General features: G+C 33.8%; 2 protein-coding genes across 2 annotated transcripts; one reads left to right on the top strand and one right to left on the bottom strand.

Annotated features, from left to right (window-relative positions):
• The first annotated feature begins 1,165 nt into the window (after positions 1-1,165).
• Positions 1,166-14,009, top strand: LOC124534726 (microfibrillar-associated protein 1). The gene is made up of 9 exons (XM_047110716.1): positions 1,166-1,482; positions 1,620-1,813; positions 2,754-2,965; positions 8,293-8,405; positions 8,505-8,686; positions 9,384-9,508; positions 9,986-10,129; positions 11,119-11,215; positions 13,783-14,009. The coding sequence occupies exons 1-9, from the start codon at positions 1,410-1,412 to the stop codon at positions 13,966-13,968; spliced, it is 1,326 nt and encodes a 441-aa protein (XP_046966672.1). The 5' UTR covers positions 1,166-1,409; the 3' UTR covers positions 13,969-14,009.
• Positions 14,010-17,435: 3,426 nt separating this feature from the next.
• On the bottom strand, positions 17,436-23,170 carry LOC124534754 (acyl-CoA Delta-9 desaturase-like). Its single transcript, XM_047110765.1, has 5 exons — positions 22,979-23,170; positions 22,362-22,492; positions 18,803-19,008; positions 18,384-18,569; positions 17,436-17,715 (listed from the first exon to the last, which is right to left on the bottom strand). Exons 1-5 carry the CDS (start codon positions 23,163-23,165, stop codon positions 17,445-17,447), a joined length of 981 nt encoding a protein of 326 aa, XP_046966721.1. The 5' UTR covers positions 23,166-23,170; the 3' UTR covers positions 17,436-17,444.
• Positions 23,171-23,511: the final 341 nt, after the last annotated feature.

Genomic DNA, 23,511 nt, shown 5'->3' with positions numbered 1-23,511 from the left:
GCAAGGAGGCATGCAGGAGCTAAATGATTGAACGGGCTGATGATGATGATGATGATGTTATAAGTGTGCGCATGCGCTCAAAGCCAAATATCAAAGCCCCACTGATTGGTCGAAACAAACCCTTCGCCTCCCGGAGATACAGGCAGTGCGCTCGCTTATCCTCTGCGTTCGGTTACCCCCTACGACTATATACACCATAATAAAACTTGACCACCTATATTTTATATGTGTTGTATTTAGTGGAATTATATTGATTGGTATTGTAAATGAGTTTCAAATTAAAACTTATGGTATAGCCAGTTTATACTAAATGGTTTTGCAAATTTTATGTTGTAAGGACTTAATCATAGCAACATGGCAATTTATCACGCAACCTCATGATTCCTGTGTCATTGAAAATATAGAAAAATTATTGACAGTGTCGTTTTTAATGTAAGTATCAATTGTTTATTGTTACAGTTCATATCACCAGTTTTGCTGCGTGCAATGGTTTCCATTCACATCACATTTGGACCAATTTAAGCATTTCGATTATGGCAGTACGAAGTTTGCCGGGTCAGCTAGTAATCAATAAAGAACAACGTTAAATACGTTTTAATTATTATTACTACTAATGCGTATTAATAATCTCAAGAAATTTTGTAATACAGTTATAATTTATAGTTTCAGGTCCTGGTAAATAAAATAAAATAAAAGTTGGCAATTTGCTTAAATGTAGTCTATTTTTTTAAAATAGGTAATATCAGTCACTGGTACCTGTAGCGCCATTTAAAGGTCACAAAACTTTCATGTCGGTTGTCGATATAAATTATTTATTCTATAATATTATATAGCGGTAATATCGTCTATAAATCAAAGTTAACTACAATATTTTTGTAATTTAAGTTTTTAAATTCTAACCCTAAGGAGTCACAGACATTTAAAACTATCCGAAATACGCATAATCTAATTTTAATGTAATTAATCTTGTTTTCTTCTTCTGCTGCTTATTCTGCTTTTAACCTTAATTTGAATCTAATATTCGTAAGCCTTAGTTCATAATCGTCCTTTTGTTATTTTGCTTTGAATTAAAAAAATATAAATAATTTGATTAAAAAACTAAATAATCTGTAGAGTACATTTCAACTATGTAATCTGTGGATCTGTCATCCGTGTTATGGTTATGGTTATCAATGGTTATGGTTATGAGATTTAGAGTGAGTTTTGTAAATCTTGACTCGTGTGTTACAAATTTCTAAATACCTAGATAATAATTAATTTTTTGGGAAGCTGCAAATGTTTCCGTTATGTTATTAACATGGATGTCTTCTTTACTTTGATATAATAAACTGAGTTTTGTTTACTCTGTTAGAGTTATTTAGCGTTGGCATTAGCATATTCAATATAAATAGTAAATAACAAAAGTAAAGATGAATGTGTTACCGGCTCAACCGATTGGAATTCAGAGTACAGCAGGAGCTGTCCCTGTTCGAAATGAGAAAGGTAATAAACATAAAAATTATAAAGAGGTACACCATATACAATAAATTTATGAATATACAAATATATACAATGAAATTGAGATTTAACAACTTTTATTAAACTAATAATAAGTTTATGTTGTAAATTAATTATTTCAGGTGAAATATCTATGCAAAAAGTAAAAGTGCAGAGATACATATCAGGTAAAAGACCAGATTACGCCCAAGGTGTTTCATCCTCTGAAGAATCAGATGTAGAAGACTTTATAGAACAACAAAGACCTGAACGAAGACATCAGATTGCTCAAATTGTCACCAGAAAAGAAGATATACACAGTGATTCAGATACTGAAGTAATTATTGAACTTATTTTGTTATTTATTTGTTCCTATGTAATACATATATTTATTTACATATTCATATAAATTAATGAATATTATTCAGTATTTCTTCATAAATAGGTCATCTTATTTTGTGATAATTGTATAAGCATAAAGAACAGAAGTAGTTAGATGAACTACTATTTTAAACTGATTCAAACATGATTATAAGAAATGTGTGTACTGATAATATAAAGAAAAAAACATGCTCTACCTACTACAACTTTGCCACATTGACCCATTTAGCCACATTTTATGGGTCTTATACTATATTGTGTAATTGTTATCGCTAATAAAAGACATATTTTCTGGTGGTAAAGTTTTGTGCAGGCATATATCTGCTGTATAATTGCCCAATAGCAGTCTATATTTGTATTACTCATAACAGATCAAAGAAACTTAGACCTTAGATTGCTTATACCTAATTTGAGTATTTTATTGGTCTAAGAGCTATATAGAGTTCCTGAGGAACTGTTTTGAAATCCCTAGGTTGGGCTAATATAAAGTTATTGGAAGTTGGAAATGTGTACTGTATTATACCTCTGAGATCTTCTAAAGCAGTTGGTCCAGCTCCTAAATTTTTTCGAATTGGTTTTGTGTCCCAGAAAATTAGAGATTGCACCTGCGTGGGTACACTTTTGTATTAAAATAAGCTCTTTGTAGTTAGTTCCTTGCAAAATTGAAATGGAATTGCAGGTAGATGCATTGGCATTGAATTGATATATTATTACTACATAACTAGAGTCTATGTAAAAAAGTTAATTCACTAATTTTTTTATTTGCACTATCTTAATCATAAAATATAATATTTACTGACAGAAGGGAACATTGTTAAATTAAATAATAGATTCAATCACAATTAAATATTTATTTGTATGTTGGTTATTGACATTTTTAAAATTTCTTTTTACAGAAAGATGATCCTCGATTACGTCGTTTACGAGTCGCAGCACACTCGCCCCCACGTCGTGCTGAACATAAACCTGAAATCATCGATGCGGAGCCAGAGCCGGAGTCAGAGTCTAGTGAAGAAGAAGTAAGGCATAGTTCGGAAAGTGAGGATGAATTAGATGAAGAAGAAATTGAACGACGTCGCCAAGCTGTAAAAGCAAAACTAGCTGCAAGGTAATTTCATTACACTATTGCTAATTGTTATGTTTGTAATGAATGATTAATTAATATTATATGATTGTGGGTAGTTGTGAACTGATTTGACAAAATAAATAGTTTAGCTTTGATTCTCAAATATGTTGTATCGTTTAATGGCGACTGTGGAAAATTAATAAATTTTTGTGGAAAATGGCATCGAATATTGCTAATATAGTGTTTCCCGGACGATTTAACCATAAAACGGACAAGTGGTGTGATTATAAAGAACAATTATTGTGTGCTCTGGATGCCGCGGGTTATGAAGAAACCAACCTTGACAAAGCGCGTTCTTTGTTTTTATCCCAATGCAGAATGCAGGAAGGAGACTTATTCATTAATTGCATCACTATTGGTTCCAAATCGACCAACGAATGTGAACTTTAGCGACATTCTTCGTGTTTTGGATCAGTTTTATGAGCCGGAAGTTAACGAAATTTTACAAGCGGGAAAATTTCATAAACGTCAACAATTACAAAGTGAAAGCGTGCAAGATTTTGTTTCGGCGATAAGTTTACTAGGCGCTAAATGTAATTTTGTGGATTTAAAACGTCAGTTAAGAGACCGGTTCGTGTTGGGTGTGCGTGATGACCGCTTAAGGCGTGAATTATTGAAGATTAAAGATTTAACATATGAGACAGCTGTACAGACGTGTCTTAATCACCAAGCGGCGTTACTTGATTTGTACCCCGATGCTAATGAGACAAAGCAGACTCCGATCCATGTTACAGAACCCATGGATATTAGTAAAATCAGATCCAATGATTGCCGACACTGTTCGCGTGCACATAAGCCAGGAGAGAAATGTCCAATTATAAAAGCAAGATGTTTTTATTGTAAGAGATTTGGGCATATTGCAGCTGTATGCAATAAACGATCTGGAAAGACGCAGGATATCTCTAATATTGAAAACAGTGGGGAGGAGGCAACATTCAGTGATAGATCTATGATGGGTATATATGTCTGCTCCGAAAATTATCGTCAGCCGATAACAGCAGATGTTATGATTGAAGGTGTTAAAGTGACTATGGAAATTGACTCTGGAGCATCAAGAACTATTATTTCTGAAGATACATACAATAAATTGTGGTCAATTCCTCCTTCACTTAATGCTACTAATATAAAACTTGTAACATGGACTCGTGAACCATTAAAAGTACTCGGTGAAGTAAATGTACATGTGAAGTTGGGTGCTAAGGAAGCTCGATGTGACTTGATTGTGGTTTCGGGCAAAGGACCTAGTCTCTTAGGTCGGAATTGGTTTCATGGATTAAATATTGAAATTGTTGGACTTTGTTGGTCTGAAGATAAGATAACAAATTTAGTGAATCAGTTTCCTGGATTATTTGCTAGTGAATTAGGAGAATATAAGGGACCACTGGTGTCTTTACATGTACGTGCTGATGCTACACCAAAATTTTTAAAAGCCCGAGCGATTCCGTTTCCTTTAAAACAGCAAGTTAATGAAGAATTAAATAAAATGGTGGATCAAGGAATTCTAACTCCTGTAAATTACTCCAATTGGGCTACTCCATTACGCATTGTGAAAAAGGATGATGGGTCACTACGGATTTGTGGTGATTACCGAGCTACAGTTAATGCGGCAATTGATGTAGATTCTTTTCCACTTCCTAAAGCGGTGGAGGCTTTTGTAAAGCTGAGTGGTGGTCGTGTATTCAGTAAACTAGACCTTAAACAAGCAAACTCAAACTCAAACTCAAATTCCTTTATTCAATATAAAAGCATTACACTTACTTATTGATTGTCAAATAAACACTACCACCGGTTCGGAAAAAGGAACACCCTGACCTGAGAAGAACCGGCGAAAGAAACTCAGCGGGTCTTTTTTTTTCTGTTATTTTTTTTTTGTCAAATTTATAAGGTACATAGTAGTATATGATTAGAAATAGCCAGGAGGCGATCGTTTCATTCCCAAGGTGTGCTATCAAACATAAACTCGCTAATTGTATAGTAACCTTTTGCACACAAGCGTTCCTTAACATTTTTTTTAAATTTGGCAACAGAAGCATTTTGAACGCTTTCTGGGATCCTGTTGTAGAAGCGTATACATTGCCCCACAAAAGAGTTACTGACTCTATGCAGTCGAGTAACAGGAGTAACAAGATTGTGTTTGTTCCTTGAACCAATGTTATGAGAATCACATTTTCTCATAAAAACTTTAATATTTTTCCGTACATACAAAACATTACAAAATATGTATTGAGAAGCAACAGTCAATATCTTAATTTCTTTAAATCTATGCCTTAATGATTCCTTGGCTCCTAGGTTATAGATTGCGCGAATAGCCCTCTTATTAAGCTTATACACAATTAAAAGTGGATGATAAGACAGCAATGCTTTTAACTCTGAACACACCTATTGGATTAATGAAAATGAATCGCCTAGCATTTGGTGTAAATGCAGCACCGGCTATATTCCAACGGGTGATGTCTACAGCCTTTGCTGACAAGGAGGGAGTTGCTTGTTTATTAGATGATATAGCAATTATGGGCCGGAATGAAGAAGAGCATGAACAGCGATTGTATGAAGTTTTAGATAAATTGCATGATATGGGTTTTCGATTAAATGTATCAAAATGTATATTTGCAGCTGAAAGTATCACTTTCCTTGGTCATATGATTGATGCTAATGGCTTACACCCGGCACCAGCTAAGGTTAAGGAGATTCGTGAGAAACCAGCACCAACAAATAAAGAAACTTTACGAGCATTTTTAGGCCTGTATAACTTTTATGAAAAGTTTTTACCCGATAAGGCTACACTTTTGGAACCACTGTACCGCTTGCTAGATTCTAAGAGACCTTGGAATTGGGGTGAACCTGAACAAATAGCTTTTGATACGGCTAAGAATCTTCTATCTTCGGAATTGACTTTGGTAGGATATGAGCTGGATAGAGAATTGCTCCTTATTTGTGATTCATCTGATTATGGTTTAGGAGCAATCATTGCACATGTAATGGATGATGGTTCTGAAAGGCCAATTATGATGGCATCGAGAACTCTGCAGAAACATGAAAGACGTTATGGACAAATTGACAAGCAGGCTTTAGCAATAATATGTGGATTGTCAAAGTTTCATGAATATTTAATATTTAGTATATTTAATATTTAGTAAGTCGTAAATTTTCTATTATAACAGACCATAAGCCTTTGGTTGGTTTGTTTAATCCAGATAAACCAATACCAGAACAGATATCACCTAGAATGTTGCGTTGGTCATTAAAATTAAGCTGTTATCAGTATATTATTAAGTACAGAGCAGGAAAGTTGATTGGCAATGCTGATGCTCTTAGTAGATGGACTGTTCCTACGGCTTCTGTGGAGGAAGCTCCTCTCAAGGATGTTTTATTACTGGATGAGACTCCAGATGGCTGGAACTTAGATGCTAATAAGGTAGCATCGGAGACGAAAAAAGATCCGGTTTTACGGAAGGTTATGTTTAACATGCTACATGGATGGCCACGTTCAAACTCCGATCCTACCTTACAACCATTTTGGCAGCGCAAAGAAGCTCTATCACATAGTAAAGATTGTTTACTGTGGTGCAATAGAGTTGTTATCCCTAAAACCCTCCAGGAGGATGTGTTAAAGTTATTACATGCTCCACATGCAGGAATTGTGCAAACTAAAGCTTATGCTAGAGGATATGTTTGGTGGTATGGAATGGATAAGGAGATTGAGAGATTAGTTTCTGGATGTCATCAGTGTCAAGCGGTAAGAAACAACCCACCAAGGGACCCGCAGACTTGGGTTGTATCTGAAAAGCCATGGAAAAGAGTGCATATAGATTTTGCAGGCCCATTCCAAGGTAAAACTTTTCTATTATTAATTGACAGCTACAGTAAATGGTTGGAAGCAGAGATTGTTACGTCTATGAATAGTACCAGTGTAACAACAATTCTCAGGAAAATATTTGCATCTCAGGGACTTCCTGATGTATTAGTTTCTGATAATGGTAGGACTTTTGTTTCTGAAGAGTTTAATAATTTCCTAAGCAAAAATGGGATACAACATTTGTATTCTCCACCATATCATCCAGCTACCAATGGCCAAATTGAAAGGAGTATACAAAGTTTCAAAAATAAATTGAAGAAATTGTCTGAGTTGGAGATACCATGGAGTGAAAAACTCCCTAGAGTTTTATACTATTTGCGTACAGTACCTTGCACTACTACTAACAAAAGTCCAGCTGAGATGTTAAATGGGCGTAAATACAAAACAGCAGTGTCTAATTTACACCCAGATGCTGTACCAAGTCGTACTGAGTTACAGTTGGATAATGCAGCCCAAACCTCACTAAGAAGAGCTTTCACAGTGGACCAACCGATACTGATTCGTATGTATGGACCAGGTGAGAAATGGAAGAGGGCTGTAGTAGAGATGGTAGAGGGTCCCAGCTCGTATCTGGTGAGGACAGAAGACGGAGTATTACAACGTCGGCATGTTGATCAAATTCTGGCTCGCAGTGTTGAGGCGACTAGACAAAATAACGAGCCTCAAGATAGAACCATGCCTCCTGTATCTTTATCACCTAGATCAAACTCTGACTCACTACAAGCAGATGAACCTATTGAAATACCGCCACCAGAATTGTGGCCGGATATAATTGGCATACCAAATACTACAGAATGATAATTAATTAATTTCCAAATTATTTTATTGTTGTAATTGGGCAAATCTTTACATGTAATAAATAACTTAAATGTGTGAGGGGAAGGTATGTTATGTTTGTAATGAATGATTAATTAATATTATATGATTGTGGGTAGTTGTGAACTGATTTGACAAAATAAATAGTTTAGCTTTGATTCTCAAATATGTTGTGTCTTTTACTAATGAATAAAGAAACTCAGTACTGTAATTCACATGCTGATTTTGTGTTTATATAATATTTTGAATGATGATATCGGTAAACATTGTGAGGAAACCAGCATGAGTTCCATGAAATTCTTCGGCAAGTCTTCCAAACTAGTGGATGATTTGCAAAAATATTGCAAAAGTAACTATAAACTAAATTATTTAATAGAGAAGAGATCTTTGCCGAGATGTGCTATTTGCAAATAGCTTTATTTAATAATTATATTAATAACAATACTAAATCTAATTGTTAGCGGTCTTTGTTTTATTAAAAGTTCTAAGTTAATCAATTTAATAGGGAAACAGCCACTGATGAAACTCATTACTTCCTCCTTTCCATTCCAACATAATGTTCTAATACTGTACTTTAATACTTTAATTAATCTTAACTAAGTCATCATTAATATAGACATTTTTATTAAATCAACAGAGAAGCAGAAAAGGAGGTTCTTGGAAGAGATGATGATGAGGAAATGTTGGATGGTGACCGAGAAGAGAGTGGTTCATCGGACACAGAGTACACAGACAGTGAAGAGGATACAGGTAATTTATTATTTTAATCTTTGAACTCCACACCAAGGAGGCAGACTATCAACAGATAAATTAATAAACATATTTCTTAATAAAATCTGTTGTTTATAGGTCCTAGAGTAAAACCAGTATTTGTGAGAGCCTCAGACAGGATGACTGTGGCCGAAAGGGAACGCAAACAGAAACAACAGAAAAAAGAAGAGTCGGACGCTAGAAAAGAAAAAGAGGAAAGGAGGAGAGAAGCACTGAAGTTAGTCGAGGAGACAATTCGCTCAGAACAAAGAAATACACAGGTTTGTTCATATAATCTTTTATTGCCTGCTAAATATTTCTTATCTGTTTTAATCTTGATTAAATGTATTACAATATTCTTATACACAACAATAGGCTATTTGACCGGTTTTTAAAATCCATTTTATATTATTTAGTAGAAGTTAGGAACCCATTAAAGGTTGATTTTTTTTTCTAGTACATATTTGCCGAAAAATATCATATTAAAAATTTCCATATTTAAATAGCTCGTAAAAACGCTAATTGGACAATATGGCACTGCAATGGGGTCGGTGACGACACTTTCTTGTATTTTAATCTGTGGTACATATAGTAGAAAAGCAAGGTTAACAAGAAAATTACTTCATCATCAGCCCGGTCAATCAGGAGCGTTTTGTGACATGTGACAAACGTTTGAAAAAATGCATTTTTATTGATGGATTTTTTAAAAATATAATGTATTATTTTCAACTTTCGTTAGTAAATAACCATTTATAAACTCATAATATACACTAATTAAAAAAATTCACAATTTATTTTTCGCATTGTCAAATAGCCTATTGATAAGTTATAACTATGATATCGACATTGTCCTTATTTTGCACAGTATTCATTTATTGTAATAATAATAATAATAATTCGTAGTTTTAACTTTGTTGTCTAGGAAACAGACCATGGTCATAATTAATGAAATTAAAAGTATTTGTTTCTGTGTTATAGTCAGAAAATAAGGAAGGTAATATTAATGATATCTGTACGGACGATGAAAACGACGAGTTGGAATATGAAGCGTGGAAGTTGCGTGAAATGAAACGTATCAAGCGGGACAAGGAAGAGAGAGAAGCGTAAGCATTAGTTTTTTTATTAATACATATGAAATTTGAAACGCAGCACCATTTAATTAATTAATTATTTTGTAACGGTCACATAACATTTCTATCTATTTATGTATGTATGCATTATTTAATGGCAGTAGGAAGTGTACATGTTTTTTTTGGTAAGCGGTCACCATCGCCCTTAGATATTCATACTCTATCAACCTTGGTTCACCTACCGGAAACCAGAACACTTCTATGTACTGAGCAATTAAATATCGTTGTTTGGTGGTAGTATCTGATGTTCGAGTTATACCTACCTAGACATATTCAAACAAAACCTACTACCAAAATAATTTTTATATCTCATGCAATTTTATAGTAAATTTGTTTAAATTTCAAACAATGATGTATGTCACTTCAAAGTCAAAGTTATTGTTTTTCTAAGTATGTGTTAAAATTATTAAAAAAAGGGAAATAATTAACTTATCTTTTTTATATATATAGGATCGAGAAAGAGCTGTTGGCGGTAGAGCGCATGCGCAACATGACTGAAGAAGAAAGGCGCGTCGAACAACGCCTCAATCCTAAGCTGGTCACTAACAAGTCCGTTAAGGGCAAATACAAGTTTCTACAAAAGTATTACCACAGGTGAGTCAAACTACATATAACATTATATGCATACTTGGTTCTGATTGAGAGGTAGAATTCCAAAGAAAGGCAAAGGGCGTGAACTGCAAACTAATGTTTAGACCTTAACTATAATAATGTTACTGTTACATAAAATAGATTGTTGTGGGTTTATTATAAGGTTATCAAGAGATTTTTGGAAATAAAGTTTTTTACATCTTTATCAAAACATGGTTCGGAATACATTAGAAGACACTCTGGTCATCTGTGATTGATTTGAGTATGTTCAAATAAAATTTCTATGCGTACTTGTTACTTTTACATGCATCAGATTGTTGGGATTTATCATAAGATAGTCAAGAGATTTTTGAAAATAAAGTTTTTTACATCTTTATCAAAACATGGTTCGGAGTACATTAGAAGACTATATGGACTGTTGATTGATTTGAGTGTTTTCAAATAAAATTTCTATGAGTACTTTGAGTACTGTAATCAGTCACAAATGCAGTCTTTAAAACTTTTTTGAAGTAATTTTTATCTTATATATTTACATAAGACTATTCATGTAACTATTACTTCTATCTGGCTCTCGTTTATCAATAATAATCATGTATATTAATAAAAACTATATCCTATATACTGGTTAAGGAATTCTAAGTTTGTCTTTGTCCTTGGTGTATACAAGAATAATACGTCTCTTTACAATTCAGCCATTCATATAGGACGTTTGTAAAATGTTCTGATTTCTATTTTCAAGAATTATTAATTTACTTTGAGTTTCTTAACCTTGTAATTTTTTTATGCATAAAAATTGTGTCTGTATGATCCCTGGAAAATATATGTGTAATTTTATAAGTCTAACGTTTGTCAGCCAGGATATTTCTTCCCAATTTAACTTCTATTGGTACACATAGGTCACATAGCTCTTGACTAAACGACATATTAAATATCTGTTTTGTGTGCTATATTTAATGAATATATAATAATTTTAATAATTTATTTGTTAACAGAGGTGCTTTCTACTTGGATAAAGAAGAAGATGTGTTCAAGCAAGATTTCTCTGGACCGACACTGGACGATCACTTCGATAAGACAGTTTTACCAAAGGTTTGCATTTTTTTATAAATCGTTAAGTAATAGTTACGTCGATAGCTGCCTTAGCGATAAGGACGACTCTGGTATAGTACGACACAACTTAGATGTCGCACCGGCAAAATTCGTAAAACCTATCACATCCGAATTGAATACGCTATCCCAAATTATCAATATTTATTTCTCATGTGAATATGATCTTTATTATTCTATTATATATCGTAATAACTTGTTATGTCATATGACCTAATATATTCGTCAATTTGACACGTCGATTTACATGCACTTGCTTTCTCTGACGTGAGAATCTATAGCGACGAATAGCGCGATAGGGAGCTAGCTATTTCTATTGGTCGTGTTTTATTTTCATTTCATTGCATTTTCCGATGCTACATCTAATTTGTGTCATTCTATACTTATTTCTTCTTTTAATCTATTTTTTTCATTTATAGTTAGATTAAGTTATTACACTTTACAGTGATTGGTCAATTGCAGCCGGTGACGTCATAAGCGACCAATGAGCGTTCAGTATTTGGTTGATTATAACAAAATTTAGAATGTTCCAGTTTCAGGAACTGTAGTTGTGTGCCAAATGGGTACATGGTTATTCATGTGATGTAGTTTTTTTTTAATGTAATTTGGCGGACCGGCAAATCGGTAACCACCTGATGATAAGTGGTCATTGTAAGAAATATTGACTATTCCTTATATATCACTAATGCGCCTTCCATATAAGGAGCTAAGATGTTATGTCTCGTGTGCCTATAGTTATACTGGCTCACTCACCCTTCAAACCGAACACAACAATACTAAGTATTGCTATTTGGTGTTACAATACCTGATGAGTGGTATGGTATCTACCATGCTTGCATATAGTCTAACACTAAGTAAATCAATCAAATCTAATCTATATTGGTGGTAGGGCTTTGTGCAAGCCCGCCTGGGTAGGTACCACCCACTCATCAGTTATTCTATTGCCAAATAACAGTACTCAGTATTGTTGTGTTCCGGTCTGAAGGGTGAGTGAGCCAGTGTAACTACAGGCACAAGGGACATGACATCTTAGTTCCCAAAGTTGGTGGCACATTGACGATGTAAGGAATAGTTAATATACTAGTCAAAACAAAATAAGGGCCACCATGTTTTTGTAGTGGGTTAAAAAAAATATGGGGTTTAGGGATATGCAAATGATTAGATTAAATTATTTAATCAATTTTTAATGTAAAGAGCAGCAGATATTGTTTTTTTCCTCTAAAATTAGCATCACTATCTTTTTTTTTAGAAAAATCGACTTTTTAACCTAAAATACACAATGTGAAAAAAGTGTCCAATTTAAAAAAAAAACTGAAGATTTGTTGAAATGTTAATTTTTTCAGTAACGTGTTTGTCCTCCCCTTTTTCGAAGACATTATTCAAGCCTCGAAGGTATACTCTCCACCAGGTGTCGTATTGTCTCCTGTGGGATTTGGTCCCAGCTTGTCTTTAGCACGTTGATGAGCTGTCGTTAGTTAGTTACCGCTGGATTTGTGTCACGAACGCTTCTTTTTAACACATCCCACATGTGCGCAATAGGGTTAAGGTCCGGGCTACTGGCGGGCCACGGCAGCACCCGTACACCAGCTTCTTCTACTGCTCGACAGTAGCTCTAGCTGTATGAGAGTGGGGATTTTCATGCATTAATTGGTATCCTGCACCAATTCTTTGTGTAAATGTCACCACGTGGGGTCTTATGACCTGCTCAATGTACCGTTGAGCCGTCACCGTGCCTTCGTTCAGAATTACGAGCTCGGTTCCACCTGATAGTGAGATTCCGCCCCACACCATTACTTTAGGACCCCCGAATCTGTCACTTTCGTGGATGCAAGCATCGGAAAATTGCTCTCCTTCTCTTCTCCAAACTCTAATGCTACGACCATCACAAAAGAAATTCACTTTGGATTCATTTGTGAACAATACCTAGCTCCAGTCATAGATGTTCCAGGCCTAGTGCTGTCTCTCGAACGTTAATCGCCTTGCACGATGCGCGGATGTCAGTGGAATTCGCACTACTCGTCGTCTAGAGAACTGTTGGTCTTCATGCAACCGATTCCTAATCGTTTGGTCACTCACGCGGGTGCCCGTCGCTTGGCGCAAGCGGTTTTGTGAGGAGCGGGCGGTGACGACTCGCTCTTTGCGCGCAGTTAACCGTATGTAGCGGTCTTCCTGTGCTGTGGTTGCTCGACTCTTGCCTGATCCTGGTCTTCTGGTAACTCTCCCAGTCACTTGAATCCTAATCCAAGCATTCTGGATTGCTCGCTGTGAAAAACCCAGCTGCAGAGCTACAGAACGCTGCGAATGGCCCTGTTGAATCAGCGTTATGGCCCCAGTTGTGATCTGTATGTCCATATGTCTTCAAATCCTTGGCATTGTTCTTTGAAAATGATAATCACGAACTAACAAAAAGAATTCCTGCAGTTCACCAAGAGCTTGACAGTTTAAATGGCTTAAAAAATCGACTTCAAATACTTCTTCAATAAAAAAAATATATACATGTCGTTGTAGTTAAATTAGACATGATATAACTAATATATATTTTAATTTAGGTTATGCAAGTGAAGAAGTTCGGTAGATCAGGTCGAACCAAGTACACGCATTTGGTAGATCAAGACACTACTGAGTTCGATTCAGCTTGGAGCAATGAAGGATCCGCAGCGCGACTTGCCAACTTCCGTGGAGGCATGAAGCAAGTCTTCGAGAAACCGTCGGCTAAAAGGAAACATACTGCTTAGTTTAAATTATAATGTAAAATAAAGGTTTTTATGAATACGAATGAATTTTTTAATTTTGCCATTATAATTTTTTCTTTTTTTTTTTTAAATTGTACCTATTCTTTCTATTTGAATTTAATATATAATTTGAGTTAACTTGCTATATATTAATTGCTATAGAACTGTTCGCTTCTTGTTGAATTAGTGAATGACGCGTGTTTCGTGTTTTCAAGATATCTTTAGTTATTTCTTAATTCTTAAATTTATTATATAATTTAGTTTAAAATTAGATTTTATATTTTACATAGGTTAGTCTGGTTTCTATTTTTGAACGTCAATATTGTTTACATCTATAAAGATGTATCACCTCGAATGTCACCCATATTAAATATTTTATTTATTTTTTTAAGTGTTTAGTGATAAGTCGGTGGTGTAACCTTTTTACAATAAACAATATCTTAATATGCGTGTTACTTTCGTAAAAAGTGAAAAAAAAAATTTAATTGTTCATTTTGTTATAAAATAATTTACTAAACGACGACAGGCCTTCCTGAAAGAATAGACTTTTACAGTTCTCTTTAGTATTGTGCATCACGACTGACACTGAAACAAATTTGATTAAATTTTGTTTGAAGCACTTTTTTATAATACCTGCCCCGGAAACGCAAGCGAATGTGCGGTTTTCACTATCTCAGAAAAGCATTTTAGGCTAAGGACAGACCTGAGCTATCAATAAAAATATTTTTATTTACACGAGAGTCGCTGTACTATGAACGGAGTTGGTTGAGTGTTACTGACACCGCCGATTGTACAACGTCGTTTATTAAAATGGCTAGGCGTTTCGTTGGATGGATAATTAATCTTTAAGTTCTGACGTGGGTGTCTCACAGACCGTGAAAAAACAAATATGAGCCTTATTTCGGCGCCTTTAAAGTTACCCGCGCGCCCTTCCCTTTAGCTTCGGGATCGAACGCAACGGTTGATCAGTCGAGCCAGATTACAGTATATATGTATTATCTATGAGTCGAGCGACGTCACAACATTGTTGAAAATCCTCGACGTCAACCCAAAACATTCAACGACTTGGAATACTATGACTAATACAATTGCTAAATCAAAAACTTTTACGGATTCAGTACATAAAGGTTAAGCTAAAATTACGACAAGATGCCTACGACATATGTATAGAGTGGTTCAAAAATATCAGAGTTGAGCTTTTTCTTAATTATGAGACGTTATCTGAAAAGATTGATAACGAAGCACAATAATAATAATAAAGCAGTACGCGGTTATCCGGAAATTTGGCAAATTTTATGGAAGTAGTTTATTACCTACATCGTTCAATAAAAATGAAAAACAAAATTGACATTGCGTTTGACGAAAGACTATCGTGCTCAGTAGGTGATCTTGTGTTCATGACGATGGGCAAAATATCTGTTTCGCTTTTCCTATTTGAATGAGATTTTATGAAAATCGCCATCAAGCCATCTTGAAAACCAAGGAACCAAGGAACTAGGTATATAAGATGACTCTTTCGTACGTAACACCAGACAACCAACCCTTAAAAAGCTAGTGAAACTTCTAGTAGAAAATAAAACACCCAAATTAACTTTCATAATCCAATGGCAATTAGACCGTATCGATAAAAAAAATAATGACTTTCGATGGATGCAATTCGGATTAACCTAAGCATAATATTAAGGCAGCTTAAAAATGTACAGACATAAAATTTTGTATTGCATTGAAGAATTCATAAAACTTTAAAAAGCTATATTCTTACATAAAATATATAGATAAAATCATATTATATTTTGTGTTTAAAATTTTAAAACATTATCATAACTGAGTTCATAAAGGTTATAAATCTTGTTTTCACGCAGAAATTGCTTTTAATGTTCCTACTTTGAAGACTACAGTTTCACGAGCCTGGATATTTTACACTTCCAGTTAACGGGAATAAAAGCGTAGCTAATCTTGCAGCTAATATTCTTAAGGATAAGTTAGCTACATTATGCAAACTACTGAGCGGGTTCGTTTAAGTGGACTTATAGGAACTCTAGATTGATCGCGATCTAGATACGATAGAAACGGCTATTTTAACCGGTTTAAGAAAGCACTTCTATCGTTAAAAACTTTGATATTCACGGCCTTTACTTCAAGACGAGACCGGATAAAGTTTTAAGTTCATTTATATTTGATAGGTATAGTAAATGTTAATGTACTTTTACATTTTAATTAGTCATCTTTTTAATTATTTATCTGATTACGTATATCAATTAAGACTATACTCAAACTGATAATGTTGCGTAAGGTTATTGTTTACAACAATCGAAGTTAATACCTATTTACAGCAATTACTACATTATTAGAATTATATCATGATGTCACTATGGCAGATCGTGTCGTGAAGTAGGTAGTTATTATCGAGCGATTATGTTAATATATCAGAATATATAGAAAATAAATAATTATTACCTATTTTATCATCAGCATGGAGCTAATACTCGTTGACTTCCAGGCGGAAAGTGTTACATAAATATGTAATTGTATTTTTAACGCTGACAAACAGTAACTACTGAGTTTCTTTTCGGTAGAATCTGCATTCAGAACCTTTGATAGCTTTACTTATCGTGTGTTAAATGACGATGCAAAACTGCTTATAAGTATAAGCCTTTTTGATTGAAGTATACTTTGATTTGATTTCATTTGAGATGTTCTTATCCTGTACTTGTAAGTTTCCTTAAGATGGTTTTACTTTTAAGCGATGCAAAAGCGCTTGCTCTCAGGTTGTTCCTCCAATGATCAGTTAAAATTAACTTCTTTCAACCACTAGATCATCATACATTTTTCATAACACAATTTATGTAGATCAGATTATGTCAAAGCAAGAATACAAAGTGAAAATTTAAATTGTGGTAATTGTCTCATAGATTGTTACGCCGCTGGCCTTGCAAACACTGCTTAGTGGAGAAATAAAGTTTTAAAAGCATAAACGAGAACAACGTGGGTAGATAATAAAAGTTTTTGTCCCCAGACAGCTGTTATGAAATGTTTGTAGGAGAGCGGAGACGCAACGTTTTATAGCTATTTTAAAGACAGCCAAAGTCAAGCTGAGTTTTTATCACATAACTTTATTAAAATATACGTTATTTAATTTATTCATTTGTGTTTACATGTGATACAGCATTCAACAACAAATAAAAACTCAATACGAACTTGGGACATAAAATGACACATACCTAATGTATGCGTTTGAAGTGTTTATTTTATTACATTTACACATGTTTTGCGAAAATTAAACAATTTGAATTTGTTTTTAACTCCATAGTTATTTACATAAATTAATATCATGTTATAGAAACAGATTGTATATAACAAGAAAGGTATTTTTCAGACTATTTAACTTATGAATTATTTATTTTAAATTATAATATATCTTTAAAGCTAATTAATAAATGATAAAAGAATCTTATATTTATATAATTTCCTGCTAAAATTTATTCCGATCCATTATTCGGTATCGGAAAATGTATAGGCGATCCGTCGCCTGATCGCTGTGCTATGGAGTTGATCATCGTTGGTGTAGCCTGTCGTAAGTCGTAAGCCCAGCCGATTTTTTCGAAACAATCAATGAAAAACGTTCCCCAATTAAAAGTATCAAAATGCTCAGCTGCTTTGTAGTCGAAGGGAAATGCGTGATGGTAATTATGCCAACCTTCGCCGAGTGTACACGTGGCTACGAAGCGGTTTTCTCTTGGTATGATATTTCTGAAAAACAATTCATCGATAACACAACTGAAAGTAGAATATATTAACATATTAGTGTGTGGTATGTAGGTGTGCGTTTAAATAGATAATTGACATAGTTACATTGAATGTTGCGTTTATATTAATTAATTAGGAATGTTCAACGTGATTTAAATATTCAGAAATTTTAAAAAGTGATTCGAAGCGGTGACCTTAACCTCTCGTGCCTCAGATATTACACAGTTCTACGTATGATTTACATTTATGGTCGTGTCTATTTGTCATCCCATGGGACTTAACCAAATGCTGTCATCTGCACGTATGCTTTATTTTCCAAGAAACATTTTGGAATGCCATCTAATCCGATCATGAGAGTGAAAAAACCTGTGGTTGCACATATTTGTGCATTGTAATACCTTTAGTTATATTACCTCGTCTTTCTTGATATATATAGGTCGACGTAGGCAAATTCGATTAGGATGACGTCATTATGATTATTTTCTTATTCCATACTTAAAAATTTTACAATTTAAAATTAGTAAAAAACATACTAACAACGCCTACATTATATACAATGTAAATTGATGTTGAATACATTTATGTAACTGGTTCACACTTGAATTTGACCTATAGACTAACAAGAGAGTTAATTACAAGCCTATTATACTAATGAGGTTCAAATTACTTACTTGTTATAAGGCCTATTACCATACGCATGAGCGAGGCTGTTCACTGTGAGTTCACTGTGGAACATGCTTAAGAAGCGGATGAACCATTGCCAGGCTATAGCACATCGCCATGATTCACCTAATAAGTGAACGTTGATATACAATGGTAGTAAGTAGCAGAACACCAGTTTGAAGTATGTAAAGTATCTGAAATAATATAAAATTATTAAGTAAGCAACATTGGCGCTGTAATAAATATCAAATATTCTTTACACCACACAAATATGTTGCCAACCATGATCAACTAACGGCCGGCCACTAACTGGCGGTCGAATATCTGATGAGTGGAGGCTATCAAGACGGTAGTCCTTGCTCAAGTTACTACCAACAATTTAAAAGCGGTTAATACCCTTATATTAATATATAAAACGATTTCTTACTTGTTATAAAATCGGAGCAAAGAATCGTCAGTAATATCGCTCATATCCATTTGTTTTCCACGCGTCAATACTTGGCTGTTTTTTTTCATCATCAACCATCCAATATGGGAGAAGAATAATCCACGATTAGAATCGTGCGGGTCGGCCTCTGTGTCGCTGTACTTATGATGTACTCGGTGATCACGTACCCATTGTTCCAGGGAATTCTAAGGAAATTAATTAATCTCATATATCTTTATATATTATTTTGTACACGTCAGGGCAATAGCTGAGATATTCCAGCTGTTAGAATACGTGAAACTTAGCTGATGATTGCAAATGTAAAGCCAAGACAAGCATATCTGCTTTTGCATAATTACATATTTGCTATCTCATGTGTATTTTTTGTATTTATAATTAATCTTATGTATTGTTTATGGAAGAAAACATCACAAGAAAACCTGTATGTGTTAGGAACCTGTAAAGATGTCACATGTACATATCCCAACCCACATTGAAACAGCGTGGTGATTTATTCTCCAATTCCTCCCTCCAAATAAAGGAGAGGTGGCTTTTGGCTGTTACTGAACTTAACTTTAATAAAATAATAAATCAATTTTTACTTTTTGAATTTCCAAGGGTTGATAATTGTAAAAGTAATTTTCATTGATGGTTTTTTGATATCCACGTAGTTCAGTGTGCTAGATGAAAGTTCGTAGAATTACTTATAAACTAAATGAACGATGAATATTGGTAGAATAGCTGATGAGGTAGTTTACAATTTCGAAATATGCCGTTACACTACACAAAGGCAATATCAAATAAGAGAATATAAAATAAGACTGCATTTCACTGTTAATTAAAGGCGGTCGCAAAATAAGGAAACTGAACTAGATTCTGTGGGTCCGTTTGATATCTTGGTTGTACAGTTACAGTTCATAAAAATATCTCTCGCCTATTTCACACATAAACATCAAAGTTTAAAATTTCCATAAATACTTTTTTAATCGGCGCCTACGTCACGAATGAAGTAACGATTATATTGTAATGTGTATTACGCTTATATATTATACTAGCTGTTTAACTTAACAGACTAATTTAAAATATTACGTTAAATTAAGACCTTTTTGTAAAGAACAGTGGCGGTTCATTCATGTCCATACAGTCCATTTTAAAAATTTGACCTTGTGCTTTGTTAATTATTTTAAGCACAATCTGTTCTATCCATCCATCACCAAGTGATAACTGTAGTCGAAATAAAATCACCAGGAAGGACGCTGGCGGACATAAGTATTCGAACATGAACGAATGCGTACCAAAGGTCGCTATTTAAAATTCTCAAAAAAATAACCTAAAAAAAACTTAATTCCTAAACTGACATACTTAATAAAATTAAAAATTAAAAAATACCGATTTTCATAATTTTTTTTTGTTTGAAAGGTAGTGCTTACCGTGGGGTCCCATTTTAATTTTATTTTTTTCTGATGATGGTATCCGTATGAAAACGACATAAGTCTTAAATTTGCATTACGTATATGCGCGACAAATAGGTGAATAACTGAAAAACACGTTAACCAATTTTGATAATTCTTTTTTTATTATAAAATATATACTTCAAGGGTAGTTTGGTGAAAGTTTGGTAAGATTCTAAGCATAGGATCCATGACAAAGTAACGGAACGGAAGGGAACGGAACAATTCTGAGGAGCACGTTAACGATACTCGGTCGAATCTTTCATTTATTTGTTAGTTGGGTATTTGAGTCACCTTCCTTAATGTGGTTATGCTTATGTAATGATCATAGTCGAATTTTATAATCAACTAGCTACCCACCCCGGCTTCGCACGGGTTCAATACTGATACTAAATATACTACATAATTTGTTTATTTACGACATCACATCGCAAACTTCTAAAATTATCAGTGTTACTTTACTATATTGTTCATGTATTATACACAAACCTTCCCCTTGAATCACACTATCTATTAAAAAAATCCGCATCAAAATCCGTTGCGTAGATTTAAAGATATAGGGACAGAAAAAGCGACTTTGTTTTATACGATGTAGTGATGGAACTCTAGACTACTTAAAAGTCGGTTTACGTTTATATAATGTAGTTATAATTATTGCAATATTTGGAGTCGGTGTCAGCCAAGAAAAACCTTTAGTATATCTATCAAAAAACAATACGAGAATACTTTAACAAATATGTTTTTTACAAATTACCTTTCATACGATAATATACTGGGTGAATCAAGGGGCTCGTATCGCTTCTTTCTTTTGATTGTTGAGGGGCTGACACCGGCTCCAAATATAGCAATAACTATAACTACGTTATATAATCGTAAATCGACTTTTAAGTTGTCTAATATTTTTCATTTCATTTTACCTAGGAGGACTCTAAAAAATATGTTAAATATGCAATTATTTTTATTACTTTTTAGAGCATTTTTATTTGTTTTAAAATAGTGTTTTGTTTGAAGTCGGTTTTTCTTTTTGTTAAAATTTTATTTATTTATAAATTTGTGCTTAATGCGGATTCAGGAGTCACGTATCTTGTTTGCGTCCTTTCTGGTGTGAATTAATTTCCTACTTTTTATACATTTTTGAATTCGTTTTCCGTCTCGCATTTTTAAATTTGGACCGATAATTATTGTTTAAATATTGACAAATATCCAGTGTTTAATCGTTTTTATAAAACAAAAAAAAAAAATAGATATTAATCGATACTTTTTTTAACTAAATTTTTGAAGTTGCATTTTTGACAAACTTTGAAAAAGCAAAAAAAAAATGTGATTACTCAAAAATGGTTCACTTTTGGATTATGCATATAGGGGTTAAAATTATTGCAAAAAGTCACCCCTATCACCTCCTATCGGATATACGTCGAGTTGCCAATAACCCTGTATATATAGATAATATAGATTTGACTATAATAACAAGTTTTAAATTCTAAATATCATCAAAAAGTAAAGAAGTCTAATGGCAATCTTCGTCTTCGTAGTTTTCTTAAAGAGCTCTTTAATCTTATCGAAAGGTCGAGTGCTTAATAGAATTCAGTAAAGTTAAAATTAAACCTGATACCGCAGATCAGGAGCGAGAAAATATTGTCCATATAAAATGAAACTATCACACAAGTAGCAAAATGACATTTCATAGTAAGTAAGTTGACATCATTTTACCAGTAAGAGTACTAAGTGAATTCTTATTGAATCACACTACAGGTTCTATTGAGTTTTAGCGGGCTTAATATTTTTGGCCAGAGGCAAAGCTGGCAGTAGCTGCTGTATCGTGGATTATACCCATACCGTCTCCTTAGTTAGGAGACCTCAATAAATATAAAAAAAAGTCTTTGTTCACGTAGGCAATGTTTTTTCACCTACTTGTGTGATCGTTTGAATTGTTTAATTTCGTGATCCGTATCCGGTTGATTTGAAGATATAAAAGTATATACCTTCAAAAACAATATATAGGCTACGATGAAAGGAGGTCGAGCTATAGCGTTTAACGAAGTAATAAATTTTTAGTTGTTACAGTTTGTTTACATTTTGCAAACGTTGTAATAAATAGCTGTACATACCTGCCCTGCGCTTGCAAATCCAATAAGCAAAAATAGTTTGAGAGGAAGTCTTGCTTTGTATGCTTTGTGTGTCCATAATCGGTGAGCGCCTCCCGTGATACCAAAACCGGTATAAACGTACATAACTAAAGCTGTAATGCATAATTTCGATTTGTAATAAAAAAATATTTTCGTGACTACATTTTATACTGATTACTAGTATTAGGCGGTCGAAAAGAAAATACTACAAAAAATTAAGAAGTATTCAACCGATTTCTATTTGTTTTTAATTTAAATAGGACCAAACGGTAATGCAATGCCTAGAAAAATAGAAATATTTTCGAAAGAGGGTATAGTTAAAATTGATGTACAATCAATTAATAATGAATATCAAAATAATCACAAAACTCAATGTCATGAAAACGCGTGTAGGGATCGTATTGGAATTAATATGTGTGTGTATTAACATAATATGAATAAAATGGGCGTAACTGAGTCACGCATTAAAAGTTTTTAGCATATAAACCAGTCTTTGCACATTTTCCAGTTTCTGTTGACATTTTCTGTTATTTTGATTTAATTATTCATTTCATAATTTTATTTACTTCACATTAAGAAATGAATAAATGAAAACTTACCATAAACAATTGTTTGAATTTTAGCCGGAAAAGCATATAAAGAACACCAGTAAATTGCCGCTATGTGATATACGAATAACAAAATAGCTGTGGTCCATTTAATATCATTTTTATAACCCAATCGTTTTTCAAATGCCCTAAACAATTCACTTAGTGACAGACTTTGTGGATTCTTCGTTTTTTCCATCGTCACTTTTCCAGCAGAATATTTTGACTGGTCGTATTCTGGCGTGAACGTTATAAGTAACTTCAACATTTCGTAAGAGTAACCCAATACCTTCATGCCCTATACATGGGCTAATGATATTTACAAATAGGGTTCCATATTCATTGATCTTAATTAAATTCGTTTTATTGTACGGACTATACAGTCTATCTGGGTAGGTACCATTCATTGATGAAATTTTCAACCGACAGTTAGTACATCAGAGTATTGTTGAATTTGAGCTTGAGAGTCAGTGTAACTACAGGCCCAAAAGATGCAACTACAGGCTGATTTGGCTGCTGCCTACCTATTTCTTAAAAAAAACCGT

This window comes from Vanessa cardui, chromosome 13 (assembly GCF_905220365.1).
Source record: "Vanessa cardui chromosome 13, ilVanCard2.1, whole genome shotgun sequence".
NCBI classification, from domain to species: Eukaryota; Metazoa; Arthropoda; class Insecta; order Lepidoptera; family Nymphalidae; genus Vanessa; species Vanessa cardui.
This window is presented reverse-complemented; position numbering and strand designations above follow the sequence as displayed.

Excerpts from the sequence above, each read along its gene's own strand:
- LOC124534726 (XM_047110716.1), top strand. The coding sequence starts at position 1,410 with ATGAATGTGTTACCGGCTCAACCGATTGGAATTCAGAGTACAGCAGGA. Across the intron at positions 10,130-11,118 it reads CTACAAAAGTATTACCACAG|AGGTGCTTTCTACTTGGATA; the intron begins GTGAGTCAAACT and ends ATTTGTTAACAG. Across the intron at positions 11,216-13,782 it reads ATAAGACAGTTTTACCAAAG|GTTATGCAAGTGAAGAAGTT; the intron begins GTTTGCATTTTT and ends ATTTTAATTTAG.
- LOC124534754 (XM_047110765.1), bottom strand. The coding sequence starts at position 23,165 with ATGGAAAAAACGAAGAATCCACAAAGTCTGTCACTAAGTGAATTGTTT. Across the intron at positions 19,009-22,361 it reads GATTTGCAAGCGCAGGGCAG|AATTCCCTGGAACAATGGGT; the intron begins GTATGTACAGCT and ends TAATTTCCTTAG. Across the intron at positions 17,716-18,383 it reads GGTAATAGGCCTTATAACAA|AAATATCATACCAAGAGAAA; the intron begins GTAAGTAATTTG and ends ATTGTTTTTCAG.